The 19481-nt window shown below is 44.8% G+C and overlaps 1 protein-coding gene across 5 annotated transcripts in view; it reads right to left on the bottom strand.

The window, feature by feature from the left end:
• Positions 1 to 19481, bottom strand: part of acsl6 (acyl-CoA synthetase long chain family member 6) — a 68167-nt gene that overhangs the window by 12026 nt on the left and 36660 nt on the right. For all 5 annotated transcript variants that reach the window (XM_029250950.1, XM_018752037.2, XM_029250949.1 and 2 more), the window contains exons 2-11: positions 11007 to 11227; positions 9327 to 9441; positions 9027 to 9091; positions 7709 to 7810; positions 7490 to 7589; positions 6960 to 7138; positions 4032 to 4064; positions 2681 to 2732; positions 1051 to 1124; positions 608 to 685 (exon numbers count right to left, since the gene is read on the bottom strand). In XM_029250950.1, the coding sequence (XP_029106783.1) occupies positions 608 to 685; positions 1051 to 1124; positions 2681 to 2732; positions 4032 to 4064; positions 6960 to 7138; positions 7490 to 7589; positions 7709 to 7810; positions 9027 to 9091; positions 9327 to 9441; positions 11007 to 11227 (1019 nt within the window). The remainder of the gene's footprint in view (positions 1 to 607; positions 686 to 1050; positions 1125 to 2680; positions 2733 to 4031; positions 4065 to 6959; positions 7139 to 7489; positions 7590 to 7708; positions 7811 to 9026; positions 9092 to 9326; positions 9442 to 11006; positions 11228 to 19481) is intronic.

Below are 19481 nucleotides of genomic sequence, written 5' to 3' on the forward strand. Positions count from 1 at the left end.
TGCAAAGCTAACACTCTCCATAACAGCATTTTATAAGTAGCCGTATTCACGCTGCTGTACATTTTATCAGAGACACGTTGGCTAAACAGCTGAGGCCCCCCTGGGACATGAGTCCACAACATTTAGATTTCAAGGGGTGCCCTTAACCACTGTTCAGCAAGCTACCCCCCATGGTGTGTTGTCCTGACCTTTTACCTGACCATATTAGAAGGGAAATATTAGAAATTATACCGTAAGTTAGTTAAAATCTGCTAGAGTGCTGTTCTACTTCTGAGATTTTATACACACTATAATAAGTGCACACACACACACACACACATGTGTGTGTGTGTGTATAATAAGTGTTACTATTCACTCATTCATCTGGATGCTAAGATCATTAGTTAGCTAAGCATCTGAGGAATTTTCTGTTATATCCAGTCAAGGTTCTGCAGGGGAAACCAGGTCTTCTGGCTCCTAAGTGATAGCTCAAACTATGACATTGCCTCCGGTCCATGATATAACGGCCACAAAGCACAGATTCCTTGCATAACAGAGGTCTTACTTAGCCTGGAGGGTCAGTTTGTGCACTGAAGCACAGAAGTCTAACTTGGCACACAGCTCTCACCTGTATGAGCCTCTCAAACATATGGGCAAGAGGCAGGAAGGAGATGAGGACATCATCTTGGCATGGAAAGATGACCTTCTGCAGGGCAGCCAAAAAGAGCAAGGCCAAGCAAGAGGGGAGACCCAAGGAAAGGAGAGAGAAAATGGCAAGGAAATAGAACAAGAACAAAAAAAAAAAAAACATATGGCAAAAAATTTGATCAGGTACAGTTTCAGGAATCAAGACAAAATGATAAATTAATGGACACAGTCCTGAACAGTGAATAAAAAAATAACGTGAGATATCCGGCTTATGTTTATGAATGAGCCGAATGGTTAGTTTCAATAACTCGATGTATTTCTTTTTTCGCAGACATTAATGGCTTTATAATCATAACGCACCGATACTGCGGCTGACTAATGAAGTTTATTCAATTTCGAAAGAAAGAATGCGTTTTTACTAACATCAGTCACTTTCAGGAAGCCGGAGAAGTCCGCTACGACGTTCCCGTGGGTCAGCATTACTCCTTTCGGGTTCCCTGAGGAGCACAAACATTCCAGCACTTAGAGAAAAATTGAGGACTGCACACTGATGGCTGTATACTCGTATCGTTGTGTTAACAGCTGTTTCATATCATAGCAAAGAAGATCCTTACGGCATGTTTAAACATCATTGTCAGCAGCCTCAGAGCAGTCTTTAGTGCAATATGTTCAGGATTAACAGATGAACACACTCAACCAGCTCTCTTGAAGGTAAAACAGTGCCAGGCGATGGCAGTCCTACACACACACACATCAGCCACTGGGGCGGCCTCGCTCCGAATCTACCCTGAAACGTAGTACTTCGGCAGTACAGAGTATTGATAGCAACAATGATTCTTCTTTAGTGCTTTTAAAGGAAATGGCTGCAAGAGCTCCACTTTGTTTACTGATGGCCAACATCAACAATTACCGTGGGACAATGGAGTACGGAGAGGCATATTTTTAGTTCTTAAGAATGACTAATGAGAAGTTTCCTGACCCTGCCTGTGCTGTAACACAAGTGCACTGGTAAAGGATTATTGAAGAAGGAAAGGTCTGTTGAGGAAACAATTTTACACTTAGCAGACATGTTTCTTTAAATTTTAATATTTCAAATTAAAAAAATTGTTAAAATGATCAGTTTAGAGCAATACAAACAGAATGAAGAAATTTGAGATTGTGATACACACACACACACACACACACATTTTCAGAACCGCTTGTCCCTTACGGGGTCACGGGGAACCGGAGCCTACCCGGCAACACAGGGCGTAAGGCTGGAGGGGGAGGGGACAAACCCAGGACGGGACGCCAGTCCATCACAAGGCACCCCAAGCAGGATTCGAACCCCAGACCCACCGGAGAGCAGGACTGCGGTCCAACCCACTGCGCCACCGCACCCCCAGATTGTGATGCATTTACATGATATTTATTCATTTAGCTGATGCTTTTCTCTGAAATGACTTACAGTGCTGAGGTTATAATTATTCATCCATTTATATAGCTGGGTAATTTTACTGGAGCAATTTAGGGTAGGTACCTTGCTCAAGGGTACTACAGCTAGAGGTGAGGCTCAACCTGCAACCTTTGGGACCAAAGGCAGTAGCTCTAACCACTACGCTACCAGCTGTCTGGCTAATAAAGACACAAAAGAGCATTAAAAAAAGAAATAAAAGCTGCCATTTGTCATTCAAAATATGTTTACGCCAGAATTAATGTCTCTACAAGTGTAACAATTTGGATGATTCATTACACTGGCAAGGTTTCTTCTCTCTCTTGCTCTCTCTCTCTCTCTAATTTTCTTCAGGAGGTATATTTTAGCATATCATAAAACTTCAGCAGAGCACAGGAGGACCTTTCACATGTATCGCGTACTACGTTTACACCATCAGTTGAAATTCAGGGCAGCTACAGTCAACTCTACTGTAAAAGCTGCCCAGAGCGGCTCTTGTTTTCATATATTCATTGTAATTGGCCTTCATAAAATCATAAAACTTTTATTGACACCGTATTCCTACGAAACTGCTTTCACTGTTTAAGGTTTTCATGAGGTACGACACGTAGGAACACACACCTGTGGTGCCACTGGTGAAGCAGACAATGGACAGGTCATCTGGCTGAGGAGGCTGCAGGAGGAACAAACTCAGCTGTGGTAAAACTATCTTCTCCAAAGCTGGACATACTTGTTGGAAAAACATTAACTTTATTGGACAATAAACTACCAAAGGCCTTGTACTTCATTGTGTGAACTCCTTAGTAGGAAAACGTTATCATATGATAAACAACCCTGTGATATAGTACACAGTATGAAATGTTCCTGCAATATGACGAACTTGAAGACCTCAGTAAAAATGTAAACAATTAATCCAAATATAATATAATATAAAATAATATAATGTAATATAATACACACACATACACACTGTCTGAAACTGCTTGTCCCAATAATATAATATAATATAATATAATATAATTACTTGCTTAGCTTATCTACTATTATTTTACCCACCATAAATTGCACATTTAAAACAATGTGTAACTTAGGAAATATATTGAATTTTTATATATTGTTAATTTTCTCACGTTAAGGTGAAGCATTGCTGCCAGGTTTTTATAATGCATTGGGAAAAATGTTCATGCTTTAATAAGCATAAGTCACAGAAAGAAACTTTTTTAAAGAAAACATTCATAATTTAATAGTACAACAGTCTAAAATGAATGTAATGTAAAATGGAACCAAATCAGCACAAATTGGGATTATATTTACATGCACTGATATTCAATAATATGAATTCACATAAGACAAGAAAATAATATTTTGCACTTAAATTTACATTTATTTATTTAGCTTTTCTCCAAAGCAACATCCAATGAACTCTATGTAGTGTGGGGGAACCATACTACTAAAGGTTTTCAATGCTGGCTAGTTAAATAAACTTTTATCATCCTTTCTGTAGTCAATTCCAAATGCATAAACTCTTGAAATCAGTTAAAAACATTTCAAAATACCGCTTCGGATCATGCAAATCATAAAAAGCTATTTAAATATCATCACCAGCTGTGCTTTTTTTTCTTTCAGATATCCAGGGACCTGCTCTGAGAGTGTGAAATATGTGACCAGACAAAAAAAAAAAAAAACATTAATTACATCACTGTTTGCCTTTAAGCTCATTTTTTATGGAATGTACCATTAGTCGAGGTGGGGGTACACGATTCCTGGCTTTAACTATTTACTGGGTTTTTGGGATTCCTTCATACCACGGTTCACAACCATTTGACTTCTGTAAACATGGTGTCATCACAGCTGTCACTGCTGGGCCAAAGTGACTGGCACCACACTTTTAAACTGTTAAAGTGTGCAGGAAACCAGTCTTTGAGGAATGAGCGGAATGGTGCAGCCCTTGTCGAACCCGCACAGTACTTACCATGGCCTTTCTGTGGTGTTCCCTGCCCAGGGCCTGCAGGAGAGAAACACATGCCAAAAGGATATCCTGTGTTACATTATGCTTCAACAACATAAATCACAAGCTCTGTTAAACCAAATAAAAACATTCAAGCGGTAAAATGTGAACGTGTAATTTTTCATTGCTCTGTGCTGTGCTTTTGTTTTTTTTTTTTTGATGCGATGGTGCAGCGGGTTCAGCTGGTGCCTGCTGTGTAGTGGGTCTCGGGTTCGAGTCCTGCTTGGGCTGCCCTGCAGTGGACTGGCGTCCCGCCCAGGGTTTGTCCCCTTGGGCCCTGCGTTGCCGGGTAGGCTCCGGCTTGCCGCGACCCCGCTCGGCACAAGCGGTTGTGGATGTTGGTTGGTTATTTTTCATCAGTAACAGGTTTTTCCCATTCCAGGACTGCGGTGGTCAGGAGCCTATCCTTGAAGTACGTTCACTGATCTTGTTCACAAGTGTGGATAAGTTATCTACGGTAGTAAGTACCACATAAATCTGCGCACAGACTATCTCGCTCTGTCTGTCTTTCACACACACACACACACACACACACACACACACACACACACACACACTGTTGTAGTATAATGTTACTAATGCACACACTGATAAACTATGCTGACATTGACCAGATATATGAAATCTGAGAAGAAAAAACACATAAAATATAAATAGTTATGGTGTGTTCCTACTATATTGCTACACATAGGTTTTGACACACTTAGATGTCAGTGAAGCAATATTTTCATACAGTTTATATTTCACTTGGCTGAAAAGCTGCCACTTATGCAAGAGGACTCTATATGTGGTCTTTGGAAGTAGCACTGATGCCTCATAGCTTCTGAGCTCTGGGTTCGTATGTGGGATTGAACCCAGCCCAGCCTGTGCGGAGCTTGCACGGTCTCTACATGTGTTGCGTTCGTCCGGTGTTTCCCCCCACAGTCCAAAGACATATGTTTTGGGTGAACTGGTGAATCTAAACAGCCCAAAGTGTGAATGTGTGTACGACTGCGATGAACTGGTGTCCTTTCCCTGCCTTGTGCCTTATGCTTAAGGGTTAGGCTCAAGAGCACCACGATCCTGCATCACACAAATGGTTACTGAGAATAGATGGATTAATTAACAAACGTATTTCCTTTTTCACACTATCACAAAATGTACAAAAGGCTGAAACACCCATACCGGGCTTTTCCTTGCCTTACTGAGAAACACAACATCCCCAATAAATTCCTGTTGTTACCACTGCCGTAACAAAAGGGCTGTTAGGCATACTTCGCATTCAAAAATATACCTGAGAAACTCAACAAACTGATAACAATATTCCAAAGTTTTGTTTGAAAAACAAAGGGATATGTTAGAGTCTCGGGGCAGGAAATCTACAAGGCTATGGGCAATGCCTGTCTCTAAGATCATGTACTGTATTTCATTATCGTCCTGTTAATTTGCACCCAATAGTAGAGTACAGGTCATTTGAAGGACCTTGCTAAAATGAGCCGCAACAACCCCCTCATACCCGAGCTACTAATTTTCAATTTTAAAACATTTGTGTTTAACTGCAAAATACATGATTGCTTGCAAAAAGGGTTTCTTCGCATCTTACATTTACATTTACATTTATTTACTTAGATGTTTTTCTCCAAAGCGGCTTCCAATGAACTCTATGTAGTGTTATCAGCCCACACACCTTATTCACCGCGGTGACTTACACTGCTAGATACACTACTTATACTGGGTCACTCATCCATACGTCAGTGGAACACACTCTCTCCGTCACTCACACAATCTTAAACCAAGAAAAGTGCTTCCCATGTCAAACCACTTAAAAACAGTATGTGTTGCAGACAAGAAGGTTTCACAATTCGTAGCTTCTGTTTTTACGCTGAACCCCTCAGGTTTGTGTCACAAAGCTCTCGGACTTCATGCATGTCCCACACACAAATTTTCGAGTCTAAATTCATGAACAAATGAGCGCCTGGTCATTTTGCTCCCTTGTGACCATTGATGTAACAGGCTTCAAATCTTGTTTCCGCTTTCATTGCTGTGTAGGGGAAGGAAGTTCATAAAGATGTCTTTGTAATAACTGTACACCGGCTGTTATCCAAAAGGAGTACTTTTGGTTCACCTCTGGGTTTCACCTCTTTTATCACCCAGTTTAGTCGTAGCCAACTATCCTACCCAGGTTCATTCCAAAGCATGAAACCCAAACCACCTCAGAAGGGGTAAACAGATGAGGCGCACACCCCCTGCAACGCACATGCTGGGAGCTCGCTTTACTGACTGCACTTTTCATCCCTGCAGGCACCTGACTGACCACAGGTTTCACCGTGGTCAACGGGGTGAGAGGATCTATGCTCTCGCACACCCAGGAAAACTAAGGCCAGTTTGTGTTCCTTGGACCTTCTCTCCGTGGACAGGTAGCGTGGAGCAGCAGGAACTGAAAGGCAGATCTCTAACATGGGGCAAAGTTCAGTTTATGTATGTAGGCAGTCTTTTGTTTTCACTCAGTAAGTACATGAAACATTTGGGTCTTGGTGAGTACATCATATGAAATAATAAGCCATGCTGAAGATTCATCTTTCACATATACAATTATAAATGGAAATTTCAGCAATAAGCCGGCTAGAAAGGGCAACAGATTGAAATAATGGTTTCATCCATCCATCCATCCATCCATCCATCCATCATCTGAACCGCTTGTCCCAGATGGGGTCGCGGGGAGCCGGAGCCTAACCCGGCAACACAGGGCGCAAGGCTGGAGGGGGAGGGGACACACCCAGGACGGGATGCCAGTCCATCACAAGGCACCCCAAGCAGGACTCGAACACCAGACCCACCAGAGAGCAGGACCCGTACAAACCAGCTGCGCCACTGTGCCCCCTCTTTAATCCCTCTTTGACAGTGGAAAATTACCTCAACCTCTTTCATCGACTGGATATGGACCCCGCACTTGGCCCCTCGCTCCAAAAGAAGGGGCTCAAATGGATCCATGAGAATGACCTTCTTCAATCCTGGGGTCTCCTGTCTCTCCACATTACCCAGCAGCACCTGGGCTTTTTCTGGTTTGTCACATATTACTATGGAGATCTCAGCTGAGGAACAACACACAACAGCAGGAAATGTCTGTAAATGGTTAACGATTCCGTTTTCAACCACACGTTGAAGCAAGAAAACGTTTTGACAATTTATCGTGTTGTTACAAATTCGGCGAGATAAAATACTGCAAAGTCTACGACAGACAAAACATAGTGAAAAGCAAAGTAAACTCTAGCACTCAAGGCTGCCCAACATCCCTGAAAAAGTGACTTACTGGCCAAAGCATGTGCGCATATGCGCATTGTTCTCTCTGCAGCTATTATACAGGAATTATATCGAGCTGCAGCTATTATGTTCACATCTGCCATGCAGTCCAAGAGAAGATGCGTCAAAATATCACTTCTTACCAGTGTTGATGATGTAGCGAATGGCATCTTGTCCCAGGGTGTCGTAAAGTGGCACCACCACCATGGAGTAGGTGTAACAGGCTAACTCTGCAATTATCCACTACCGAGGCAAGAAGGGAAAGGTCAGAGCCTCACCAGAGCAAGACTGTGAAGGGAAGGCACTGTCAGCTGTACAATGGCCACGACCACAATGTGTTTTGTTACACCGGCTGCCCTCACCTCCGGCCTGTTCTGTGCAAACACGCCGATGAACTGGTCCGGGGCTGGCCTGCAGCCCAGATGCAGTAGTCCTGATCCGAGGTGTTCGGCACGGAGAGTAACCTGACAGTGAAGAACGGAGAATGAACCACGGGCATCTCTCACTATGGGAAGCCTGCCACCGTGAGAGGAGAAACTGCACAGGAAAATGCATATACCTGTTTAGAAGCGGAGCTCACTGGTGCCACCTAATCTAGATTGTTGCTCATAGCAACCATCAGCATGGCAACAATGAACTCATATAAAGGATCCTTACATGTAACACAACTGGCACTGGAATTAAATTCGCCTGCATCAATTAAGCGATGTTCTCAATCAACACCTTCGGAAGACGTCACAAGGAATTTTATAAACAGTAGACAATTATAAAAATGCATTTTTGAGGGAACTAGGCTGAAGTGCAGTAAAATTGTGCATAGGTGGCAGTACATAGGGTCAAGTGAGAGTGCAGTTAAAAATCTGAAGCGTTACAAAGCAGAAGTTCCAGTACTGTGTACCAGTGTACTGTGCCGACCCAATTCGAAGGCCTTACCGTTACAGTCTTTGCTATATAGTTCACACCTGGGTGCCACCAGGGCACCTATTTTATGCCAGTGTGCCCACTGTGCCATCAGCATTTTGGCTCGCTACCTATACAGTTTATATAAGGGAAAAGTCTAGCAGTGTTAGGGATGTTTAGGTCAGTGCAACTACTTTTCATGAGCATACAAAAAAATTTCATAATATTGGACTAAACAGAGTAAGCAAGGTGGTGCAACAAGTAGCGCTGTTGCTCCACAGTGCCTGAGCTGTTAGGGCACAGATTTGAATCTGACTGAGTCCGTGCGGCATTTGCATGTTCTACCTCTGTCTGCCTTTGTTTCCTGCGGGTGTTCCTGTCTCTTCCCACCTTCCGAAGACTTGCAGTTCAGGTGGGTTGGTAATGCTACGTTACCTGTACCGTGTGGACGGGTTAGTGAGTGTGGGTGTGTGGCAACCCTGCGATGGACTGGCGTCCCATCCAGGGTGTACCCCATCTCAGCCCCAACCCAGTACTTCTGGGATAGGCTCCAAACCTCTGCAACTCTGACCAGGACACGGAGTGAATGAAAATGGATGGACTACATGGGTTTGAATGGGTTCAACCCCAAGCTTAATCGGGTCTGATCAAAATGTGTGCATAACTTCCTTTAGCTCTACTGCTAATTATTTTTGGACTCCTCAGTACGCAATAAGATGTTATGTCCCAGGTTGGAACTGAAGAGTAAAACTGACTTTTCATGTGAGCCCTTAGGTTTACCTCTTTGTAGGACAACCATTTGTAGGGCTGATTGGGCTCTCGGGAACCTAAGCAAGGACCATCACCTGCGTAATACAAAAAATTTGTTAGCGTCGTATGATGCACATATGCTTAAATCTGAAGTGAAATCGTTTTATAGTTAGCATAATAAATGTAGATGATAGTATGATTTTACTTTTGTTCTTTTTTCGTTAATTTCTTTTTTGATTTGACTCACAAGTTTAAGTGCGGGAGCCCTTGCCGTAGTTCAAAGGGGTTGTCTGACTGTTTCACCCAGCATTCAGTGCTCGCCGCACTCACCGGTTATGTGGAGGCCTCTTCGAAAAACCTCATACATGGTCTTGGCATCCTCGTGATAGTGAGTCAGCAATTTGGGACCGTCCCCCAGCATGGAGCGCCGGGCCCCGTCCTCGTGCTGGAAGAGAAACCAAGCGCGCACACAAGGCAAGTGGAAGCGGGTTCGAGTGAAAAAAACACGCATTGGCAAACAAATGAACGCTCAACCAATCCCTTTGAGAACACCTGGCGAGTCTGTAACCATGAGGCCATGGCCAAGACACCAAGGTCAAACAAGGGCACATGACTGCTCTCTGAAGGAAGCTTGTGAAAACCAGCTGGGTGGATTCAGCAGTTAAAGAAGAAAGAAGTGAAAGCGCTACACCTCTTCACATATGGCGCCAACAAAATAATGACCTTACTGACCTGGCCTCCGATGTTTTTGTGATGATTCTCATTTATTGCTGCCCATGTTCTAAACACATGATTTATGAAAAGGGCCAACCATAGTCAAAGAGGTTAGCTGTGATGCAGTACAGTTTTTCTAAACTTTCTTGAATGATCTTGTGCTAACCGTAAATCATACACAATGAATTCACCCTGATGAAGGGAGTTTAATTGAATTTAACAGTCCCCTAATAAAGAAAATCATCTAAATACACAAGAAGAACTCGCTGAAATTTAATGCAAGCCTCCAGATGTTTAGTTTTATGTTACTGTAACTATTACATTCTGCTCGACGTTTCACCTGTGAGACTCCTGTGCTTTAAAATGTAAGCTTAAAGACAGTGCAAAGCAGATTCTGAAAGGGACACGATAAAAGGATCTTTTTGCAGTACCGAAGGCCACATAGCGACCGAGGAATCAGCTACATGATGAAAAAATGCTGGTGCAAGTCTCAGAAGGGGAACATCAGTGGTAAAATACACTTCTTAGGCAACTTTACACTAAGACAAGTGCCATTTAAATAAACAGTGTTAACTGTTCTGTGGGTCAATGTTTGATGAGCATGGAATCACAGTAAAACAATCATTACTTCTCTATTAATCTGTCCTGGACAACTGTAGATGTGCTGCACACTTTAACAGTGGATTTATTTACATTACTGAAAGACAGTACAAAGGTAGTAGTTTTTTTTTTTTACTTAAAGTAAAGCAAATTGAAATACTTGAAACATCTGAATATGATGCTTGCTGCTTCTTTTTTATGCAAACAGGGGATGTTTGGGGGACATGCTGGCATTCGGCACTTTGAAACTAATGAGGGACAATGAACTTCTGAAATCAAACCTAGTGATTTAACAAAAAAACATTTTAGACAGACATTGCAAGAGTCTGCCAAAACAGTACAGGGAATTGTTTCAAACGAACCATCGCAAAACAGAGTATCTATAATTTTACAGCGCAAACAAATTTTGACAACTCCCTACTCCTCATAAGAATATTATGTACAACTTGACAGAAATCTTAAGAGAATGGCCATAAAAAATATAACTGCTCCATACATTCATAGGAGGAGCAGACATAATGGAAGCCAATATGGAAAATCGGTAATCCTATTAATCGACGCTATATTCATACTGCAAAAAGATAACTGCGGAAGGACAGACATAAACAAGTGCAAATTCAGGATAAGGTAATGCTGGAGGTGACATGGAGCTTGGGAAGTGTGTTATACCAGCAGTGGAAGCGTCTTGGGACCCACCTCCACTTGCTCTGACTGGTGTTGGAGGTCACAGGGAGGAATGATGGGCCGCGGCCGCGTTGCCAACCAGTAACCCAGAACAGCAGCAAGGGCCCCGATGCCCACCAGGGTGGAGGTGGGCAATGAGTGGAAGAACTGGCTCAAATCATCCAGCTCTGGCAGTCGGAGGCTGCGTAGCAACTCCTGGGCCTGAACCTTCTCCATGAGGGTGGTGCTGAGCTCTGAGCAGGACGTGCCAGCGGTGGAGCGGAGGGGAGGCCAGAAACATCAGTGTGAGTATGCAGAAGCTCACAAGCCACTGTAAAAAGCCACTGGGAAAAAGGTGAGAAGCCTGCGGTCGGAAGTCGGAGACAAAACATTAATGCTTGCGAGAAAGACAACCTGTGACACCAACACAACTCCATGACTGAAACCAAATGACCGCAACGGCTACTCGATTTGATGATCCGTCAAGAAGGAACTTCCCTAAGGCTCACGCATTTTTCAGTTCATTTATTTTTAATTGCATTAATTGTTTCACTTGAGGTGGGGGGTGCGGTGGCGCAGTGGGTTGGACCACAGTCCTGCTCTCCAGTGGGTCTGGGGTTCAAGTCCCGCTTGGGGTGCCTTGCGACGGACTGGCGTCCCGTCCTGGGTGTGTCCCCTCCCCCTCCAGCCTTATGCCCTGTGTTGCCGGGTAGGCTCCGGTTCCCCGTGACCCCATATGGGACAAGCGGTTCTGAAAATGTGTGTGTGTGTTTCGCCTGATAATTTTCCAAAATTTCTGCCCTTTGCGATGCAAACTCTACAAAACTTACCCAAGCAGAATAGGAGTGTCAGACAAACAATTCAACTCACTTCCACAGTTTTCACAACTCGCGTTGCGTGTCTTACTGAATGTTTTTTATGTGTCATACCTACGTTCAGGATCTTTACTGAACATAACCTGTAGAAAACTGAGAGGTGTCTGGATTACTAAGCCTTTATTTATTCATTGTGACTTAGTAGCAAAATTTACTTTGGAATACGTACAAAAAAAGAAACGAACGCACTTCTTGTCCCAATTGCGTTCGTAACCTGAGGGACGGGTGTATTTACTTCATTAGTGGAAAAGCACTTCAGTTCACCTGATGAATGGATTTATGGCCTAAGCAGTACATAGTCAGACAAACTTGTTATATGAGTAAAGTCCAGAACAAGGAACTGAAATTCATCATCCCACCCATGCTACAAAAAAGGAAGGGGTTGCCAAGGCTGCATACCTCCTTAGCTCACACTCTCGCAAAACTGCTGAGTTTCTTTTTCTTTTGCCCGCCTCCATCTAGTGAAGACTGACTCACACTCTGTTATGAGGGCTGATTATTCAGACATTGACCTCCGCACAGTTCTCCACATATGGCATTGACACCGGCAAGTAGCTCCCACATATATGACATCCTCTACCTTCATTCATTGGGAGGCGGCTATTTGCTCAAAATACAAGACGCTTATTAATTATGCGATATGTTAGATCCTCTATTATGGCAAGGAAAGGTTTGCCTAGCAATACCTGCAGCTACACTCAGGCGTACTTAGAGGTTTATTGCTTTGTCATTCGTGGTTTTGGGTCTGATGGGTCCAGGTACTGGCCTCCCCCTAGTAAACCTCTTTTAGACATTCTTGATTTTCGCCTCTCCAAATCATCATTGCTGCCTTCTGTGATAGGGTGCATTTTGTGTTTATTTACAGTAGCTGCAAAAAAGCTAATGAAAAGGGTCTTTAGCCGCTCTTGAAACTTACTGAAAAAGGAACTGGTCTCACATTAAAAAAAAGAAAAAAATCATTCAGAATTATGTGGGATATTATAAGTAACAAAAGTCCAATTTGTGAGTTTAATTAAAAATTCTGAAAAAATAGACAAGTTACTTGAAACACACTTGTAATTCCCAGTAATTTACATTTAAATGCGTAATTTACATACACATTGTAAGTACGAACAAGTACATTTATAACATTGTATTTATTCATTCATTATCAAAAACTGTTTGTCTAATGCAGGGCTGAAGCAGTCTGAAGTCTGTTCAAATAAACTTTGGGTATAAGGCAGGGCACCCCTTGGACAGGATGCTGGTTCTCCATCTAACGGTAGTCACACACACACAAAAGGTATATTAAATTCACCACACACACACAATATATACAACCACTTGACCCACATGAGGTCACAGCAAGCCATAGCCTAACCCAGCAACAGAGGGTGTAAGGCTGAACAAACACACTCCGGAGAATCCACCGCAAGGCACCTCAAGCGGGACTCAAACCTAGACCCGCCACAGAGGAGGCCCCGGCCAAACCCACTGCACCACTGCACCCCCCACTTAGACTCACCAATTCAGTTAAAACCATGGTCTTTGGGAGGAGACTAAAGATCCCAGCGGACACCTGTGTAGATATAGGAAGAACATGCAAACTCCATATGGACTGAACTGGATTCAGTTCTAAACCCAAAAGCACAGCCCAGAGTTGTGTTGCACCAGTTCTGCCCTGCTGCATCACTCTGCGGCCCAATTTGTGTATTTAGGGTCGCATAAATAGTGACCTAAAAGCACATTCTGTATATTTATTAGGCAACATTTCCTGAAAAACACATAACATGTTTACCATATGCAACTGTAAATTATGAACATATTAGATTAGGACCTGTTTGTCTAGCATCTGTTGAAATACAACAGACTATACAGAATATCTGATGAACTTTACAAATTACTCTTGAGCCGAAGTGAACACAATGGCATAAAGCTCTTCTCGGAGCACACCTTGAGAACATCAGTGAATATCTCCTTCTACGAAGATCTCCCAGGCATATGTTTAGACGTGAACCGGAAAATGTTGAAACTCCCAGCCCTATTTCCTGATCATTTCTCAAGGCTTTTAATAAACCCGGTGAATTCCACCTGCTGTAAGCTCTGACAGAGAGGCTCTGCTCACATCACTGACATGATGTCTCTTTCAACAGCCCTGAAGCATGTCTGCAGAAGCCACATCCTCATATTTCTGGATCTCTAGCGATCAGCAAACACCGGTCACAATAACCAGAAGTGAAAGTCACAGCTGGCTGAGTGTTCTCCAATGAGCTTTCCATAAAAGGTGTTTTCTTTTTCAGCCTGATGCTAAAATTATGTAAAAAAAAAAAACGGTTATTAATCTACCAACCTATCAACCACTGCCTATTTTATTGTTTAATGACAATAAATTCTTTAAAAGGTACGTAGATTTGTTGTACAGTATGAATAAAACCGGAGCAGTTGACAGTGGCTGACTGGCACTGGCATTAAAATGATGAATTATAGGGTTAAGCCTTTTAACTCCAGAGATAAAAATACTATTGAGACACTTTCGCCCTAAAGAGCAATGGAATTGTTTCTGCGCCGGATAAAAATAGCCTAATAACCTGCTCATACTGCTGCTCGAACTAAAGAAGAACAAAAAAGATGAATGCATTATGCAAACTGATCTGATTCCTAGGTTGCATTTGCTATTAAAATCTATAAAAAAGACCACTCAGCCGTGTAACAGTTATAACTCCTGCTGTGGTGATTGTGCTTGTTTTCAAGACTGTGTCTCTCTATGTTAAAATCTATTCCAAATTATGTTTTTTTGCTGAAAATGGTTCAAAATAAGGGGGGCTTGGGGGGTTTAGCTGGTGCTCGCTGTGTGGCGGGTCTGGGGTTCGAGTCCTGCTTGGGGTGCCTTGTGACGGACTGGCGTCCCATCCTGGGTGTGTCCCCTCTCCTCCAGACTTGCGCCCTGTGTTGCCGGGTTAGGCTCCGGTTCACCACGACCCCACTCTGGACAAACGGTTGTTGACATTGGTTGGTTGGTTCAAAATAAAAGATAAAGGTATGGTCTTCCAAGCTGCTGTTAAATTAAAGATTTTCACATATGCAGCAAATCTGTATCATAAATTTTTTTTTCAAGCACCGTGTCTTGTTCCTGTTGATAAATAATGCATTGTAATGACACGAGACCTGCTGACTCCATAAATTCTCAGTATTGATTTTATAGAATGGACAACCGGAGCGCCAACTTGAAAAGCCTTCAAAGTCTCCTGACCTCAGTCTTGAACGCGCTTAGTAAATTGCTTAAAAGGTCTTCTTCGCAAAGATGCTTATTATACAGCTCTGCAGACGAACACTGATTTTATTCTTCGAACCCCAACCAAAAGGTAAGTGACTAAATGGAGGAGCACAGTTCCCAATACCAGGTAATAAATACTAGAAGCTGGGGTTTCACAAACCCATGCAAAACCTGACCTGTTGCAAAGATCCAGTCCCATATGTTTCTTCTCATGAGACTCAGCAGTGTGTTTTGGTCCGAGGCCACGGTACCAATTCAATAATATGAATTCACATAAGACAAGAAAATAATATTTTACATTTAAATTTATTAATTTAGCAGATGCTTTTCTCCAAAGCGACTTCCAATTAACTCTATGTAGTGTTATCAGCCCACACACCTTATCCATCATGGTGACTTACCCTGCTAGATACACTACTTACACTGGGTCACTCATCCGTACATCAGTGGAACACACACACTCTCTCTGTCACTCACGCACAATGGGTGAAACTAAACAGCATGTCTGTGGAGTGTGGGAGGCAACCAGAGTACCCAGACAGACATGAGGAAAACATGTAAACTCCACACAGACTGAGCGGGGATCGAACCCATGTCCTCTCACACCACCCAGGCGCTGTGAGACAGCAGTGCCACTCGCTGTGCCACCGTGCTGCCCACCTACTCATAAAACCAACAGCATTCAGCTGGTTTGTTATGCATAAGACAGAGGCATTGTGGACATACATGGGAAGGTTATTAATCATACAGAAATAGTGCAAACATGAAATGATCGCAAAAGTCCTTTCGAGATGCTGGCCAGTGTGCCTCCAGTATGGAGCACATGTCCATATCAAGGTGCGTGTGCTGATGACACTACATAGAGTTTAGCCATTTAACCGTGGTACTCATGCACGCTGGTACCTGAGGTAGCATGACTGACGGCAGCCACCTCCATGAGCTCGCTGAGGATGCTCACACGTGGCGACCTAACCGGTTCACCCCGGGAGAGGTTTATCCTGACCGAGCGGTGCATGGGGGGGGGGGGCTGCCTGCCTCAGACATTAATGGCTGCAATCTGGTGTGACAGCATGAATTCAGGCTGAATTCCTAGGCCACCAAATTAGTGCCCAGTTATGTTATAAAGCCATACTTGCAAAGGGGAAACCGTGTGCTCTGCTTTGTCTCAGGGTTATCGATATTTGAACAACTTTGCAAGAACTTTCATCAGAAGCATCTACCTTTAGGAAATCATCACTGGCTGTGAAAAATGACACAAGCGAGTCTCTGCCTTTGCGGTAGCGGACTTGCGTGATTCCGCAAGCTGATACGCGTGATCTGACGAACACCGAGGCCGAAAAACGAACCAGCAGTTAACATCCCCCTGGCAATGTCACAAATTGGCGCTATGAATCCTCCTGACCTATCGGTTACCCATTGTTACCAGGCTTGTCATGGAAACTAAGCAGGCCTCACGTCCTAAGATGTGCTTAGGACATTAGTGAATGGGAGGGACCGGCTGCCCGCGACCTCTGGAGCTTAAGAGTGTCAAGGAAAAGGTGGCACCTGGCTCTGTGCCCATCTCCTCCGCCCATCTGCAAAACGTCACTAGCAATTAGGCTTCACTGCCGTGGGATTACCGCCTATTAGCACAAAAAAAAACGGATGTACGAAAGTAACCCCGAAGCGCCTTTCCCGTGTTAAAGTCGCCACGTCCTGCCGTCTCCTACACAAAACCCGAAACCCCAGCGGAGAGATTTCCTTTGCGAAGCGCGTGAAGAAGCCTGAGGAAACACCACTTCACATTTCACGCTCGCATCCTACACAAGCAGCTCATCGGCTTATGGGATCGAGGCTGAAATGAAACGCGTCTGGACGAAAACAATCTCGTCGCACCGACAGAAGCGGTGCCATTTGCGCGCATGAACACGATCGCTAGCCTCCTCACTGTGCCAGCTCAGCACGCAGCAGCCTCTCTCCTGCGCAGACAACCGCAATGAACGAAATGCCTCGCTGCACCACGCCCTCCTCCCCCCCCGCAGGCCTTCCCATCGCCCTCTGTGGAATCATGATTTCCCCCCTTCTTCTGGGTTGTGGGGGATTACGGCGATGCGCGTCGAGCGGCGAGGAAGAGAGCGCTGACCTAGTTTGTTCACAGCCGGCCTCCGTATCACACCACCCTCGGCAGACGCCCGCACCCCCCCCCCCATTCTCCCTCCTCCACCCCTAACCCCACTTCCCTCCACCCCCTCCTTGCCCTTAACCCAGAGTGCTTCTTTCCCTGGAGCATTTGACACACAGAAGCAACCTTCTGCTGGCTCATGCAGCGAATGCAAGTTCTCAGATTACACACACACACACACACACACACACACACACACACACTCATACACACACAGCAAACAAATACAAACACATACAGTACGTACAGAGGTTATCAAACAATCGTGTCAACGCATTCATTCGACACTTACCTGGGAAAAGATGATGCTAAAAACTGCAATGTTTAAAAAAAATTCTTGCAATCCACCATCCAAGCCAGTCCTCGTGTTCCAAACCAAACACACACATTCTGCTAAAGTACGGCGAGCGTGCACGAGTGTAGCTGCTGCACCAGTTTCGGCCGGTGAATGTAAACGAGGGGAATTTGAATCGGCAAATAGCAGAGGAACCCATCTGCGCTCGTTCCTCCAGGTTTGCATGTTGCTCCTGGGGCACCTGGCCTATTGTTAGAACACACCCAGCGCCACTGGCACCACCTGGACAGGTTGCGGCCTCAGCTGCCACAACGTCTTTGTCTCTTTCACCCATACAAAGAGCTCATTCCAAACGCTAGCCCTAACCCTAACCATCCATGATATCCTGGCTTTTCTTTAGTCTACTGTATAGCATCTAGTTTTCACACACACACACACATTTTCGGAACCGCTCGTCCCATACGGGGTTGCGGGGAACCGGAGCCTACCCGGCAACACAGGGCGTAGGGCCGGAGGGGGAGGGGACACACCCAGGACGGGACGCCAGTCCATCACAAGGCACCCCAAGCGGGACTCGAACCCCAGACCCACCGGAGAGCAGGACCCGGTCCAATCCACTGCGCCACCACGCCCCCTCATCTAGTTTTCACTCTAGTTCAATTGTGCTCCACCTGTCCAGTCTAGTTCAACTGTGCCCCATCTGTCCAGTCTAGTTCAACTGTGCACTACCCATACAGTCTAGTTCAACTATGCCCCACTTGTCCAGTCTAGTTTAACTGTGCCCCATCTGTCCAGTCTAGTTCAACTGTGCCCCACCTGTCCAGTCTAGTTCAACTGTGCACTACCCATACAGTCAAGTTCAACTATGCCCCACCTGTCCAGTCTAGTTCAACTGTGCCCCACCTGTCCAGTCTAGTTTAACTGTGCCCCATCTGTCCAGTCTAGTTCAACTGTGCACTACCCATACAGTCTAGTCCAACTATGCCCCACCTGTCCAGTCTAGTTCAACTGTGCGCCACCCGTACAGTCTACTTCAACTGTGGCCCACCTGTCCAGTCTAGTTCAACTGTGCCCCACCTGTCCAGTCTAGTTCAACTGTGCACTACCCATACAGTCAAGTTCAACTATGCCCCACCTGTCCAGTCTAGTTCAACTGTGCCCCACCTGTCCAGTCTAGTTTAACTGTGCCCCATCTGTCCAGTCTAGTTCAACTGTGCACTACCCATACAGTCTAGTCCAACTATGCCCCACCTGTCCAGTCTAGTTCAACTGTGCGCCACCCGTACAGTCTACTTCAACTGTGGCCCACCTGTCCAGTCTAGTTCAACTGTGCCCCACCTGTCCAGTCTAGTTCAACTGTGCACTACCCATACAGTCAAGTTCAACTGTGCCCCACCTGTCCAGTCTAGTTTAACTGTGCCCCATCTGTCCAGTCTAGTTCAACTGTGCACTACCCATACAGTCTAGTCCAACTATGCCCCACCTGTCCAGTCTAGTTCAACTGTGCGCCACCCGTACAGTCTACTTCAACTGTGGCCCACCTGTCCAGTCTAGTTCAACTGTGCCCCACCTGTCCAGTCTAGTTCAACTGTGTATCATCTGTCCAGTATAGTTCAACTGTGCCCCATCTGTCCAGTCTAGTTCAACTGTGCCCTACCTGTCCAGTCTAGTTCAACTATGCCCCACCTGTCCAGTCTAGTTCAACTGTGCATCATCTGTCCAGTCTAGTTCAACTGTGCCCCACCTGTCCAGTGTAGTTCAACTGTGCGCCACCCGTACAGTCTACTTCAACTGTGCCCCACCTATCCAGTGACAACTCGTATCTGATCACCTGCTTTTACTCCTCCATGTATTTAAAGGGGTCTCCTTCACAGGAACACCGTTACACCGCCATCACCGCACTACCTCGGCGGGTCCAAGCAGC

Source organism: Scleropages formosus, chromosome 4 (genome assembly GCF_900964775.1).
Source record: "Scleropages formosus chromosome 4, fSclFor1.1, whole genome shotgun sequence".
Lineage (NCBI taxonomy): Eukaryota > Metazoa > Chordata > Actinopteri > Osteoglossiformes > Osteoglossidae > Scleropages > Scleropages formosus.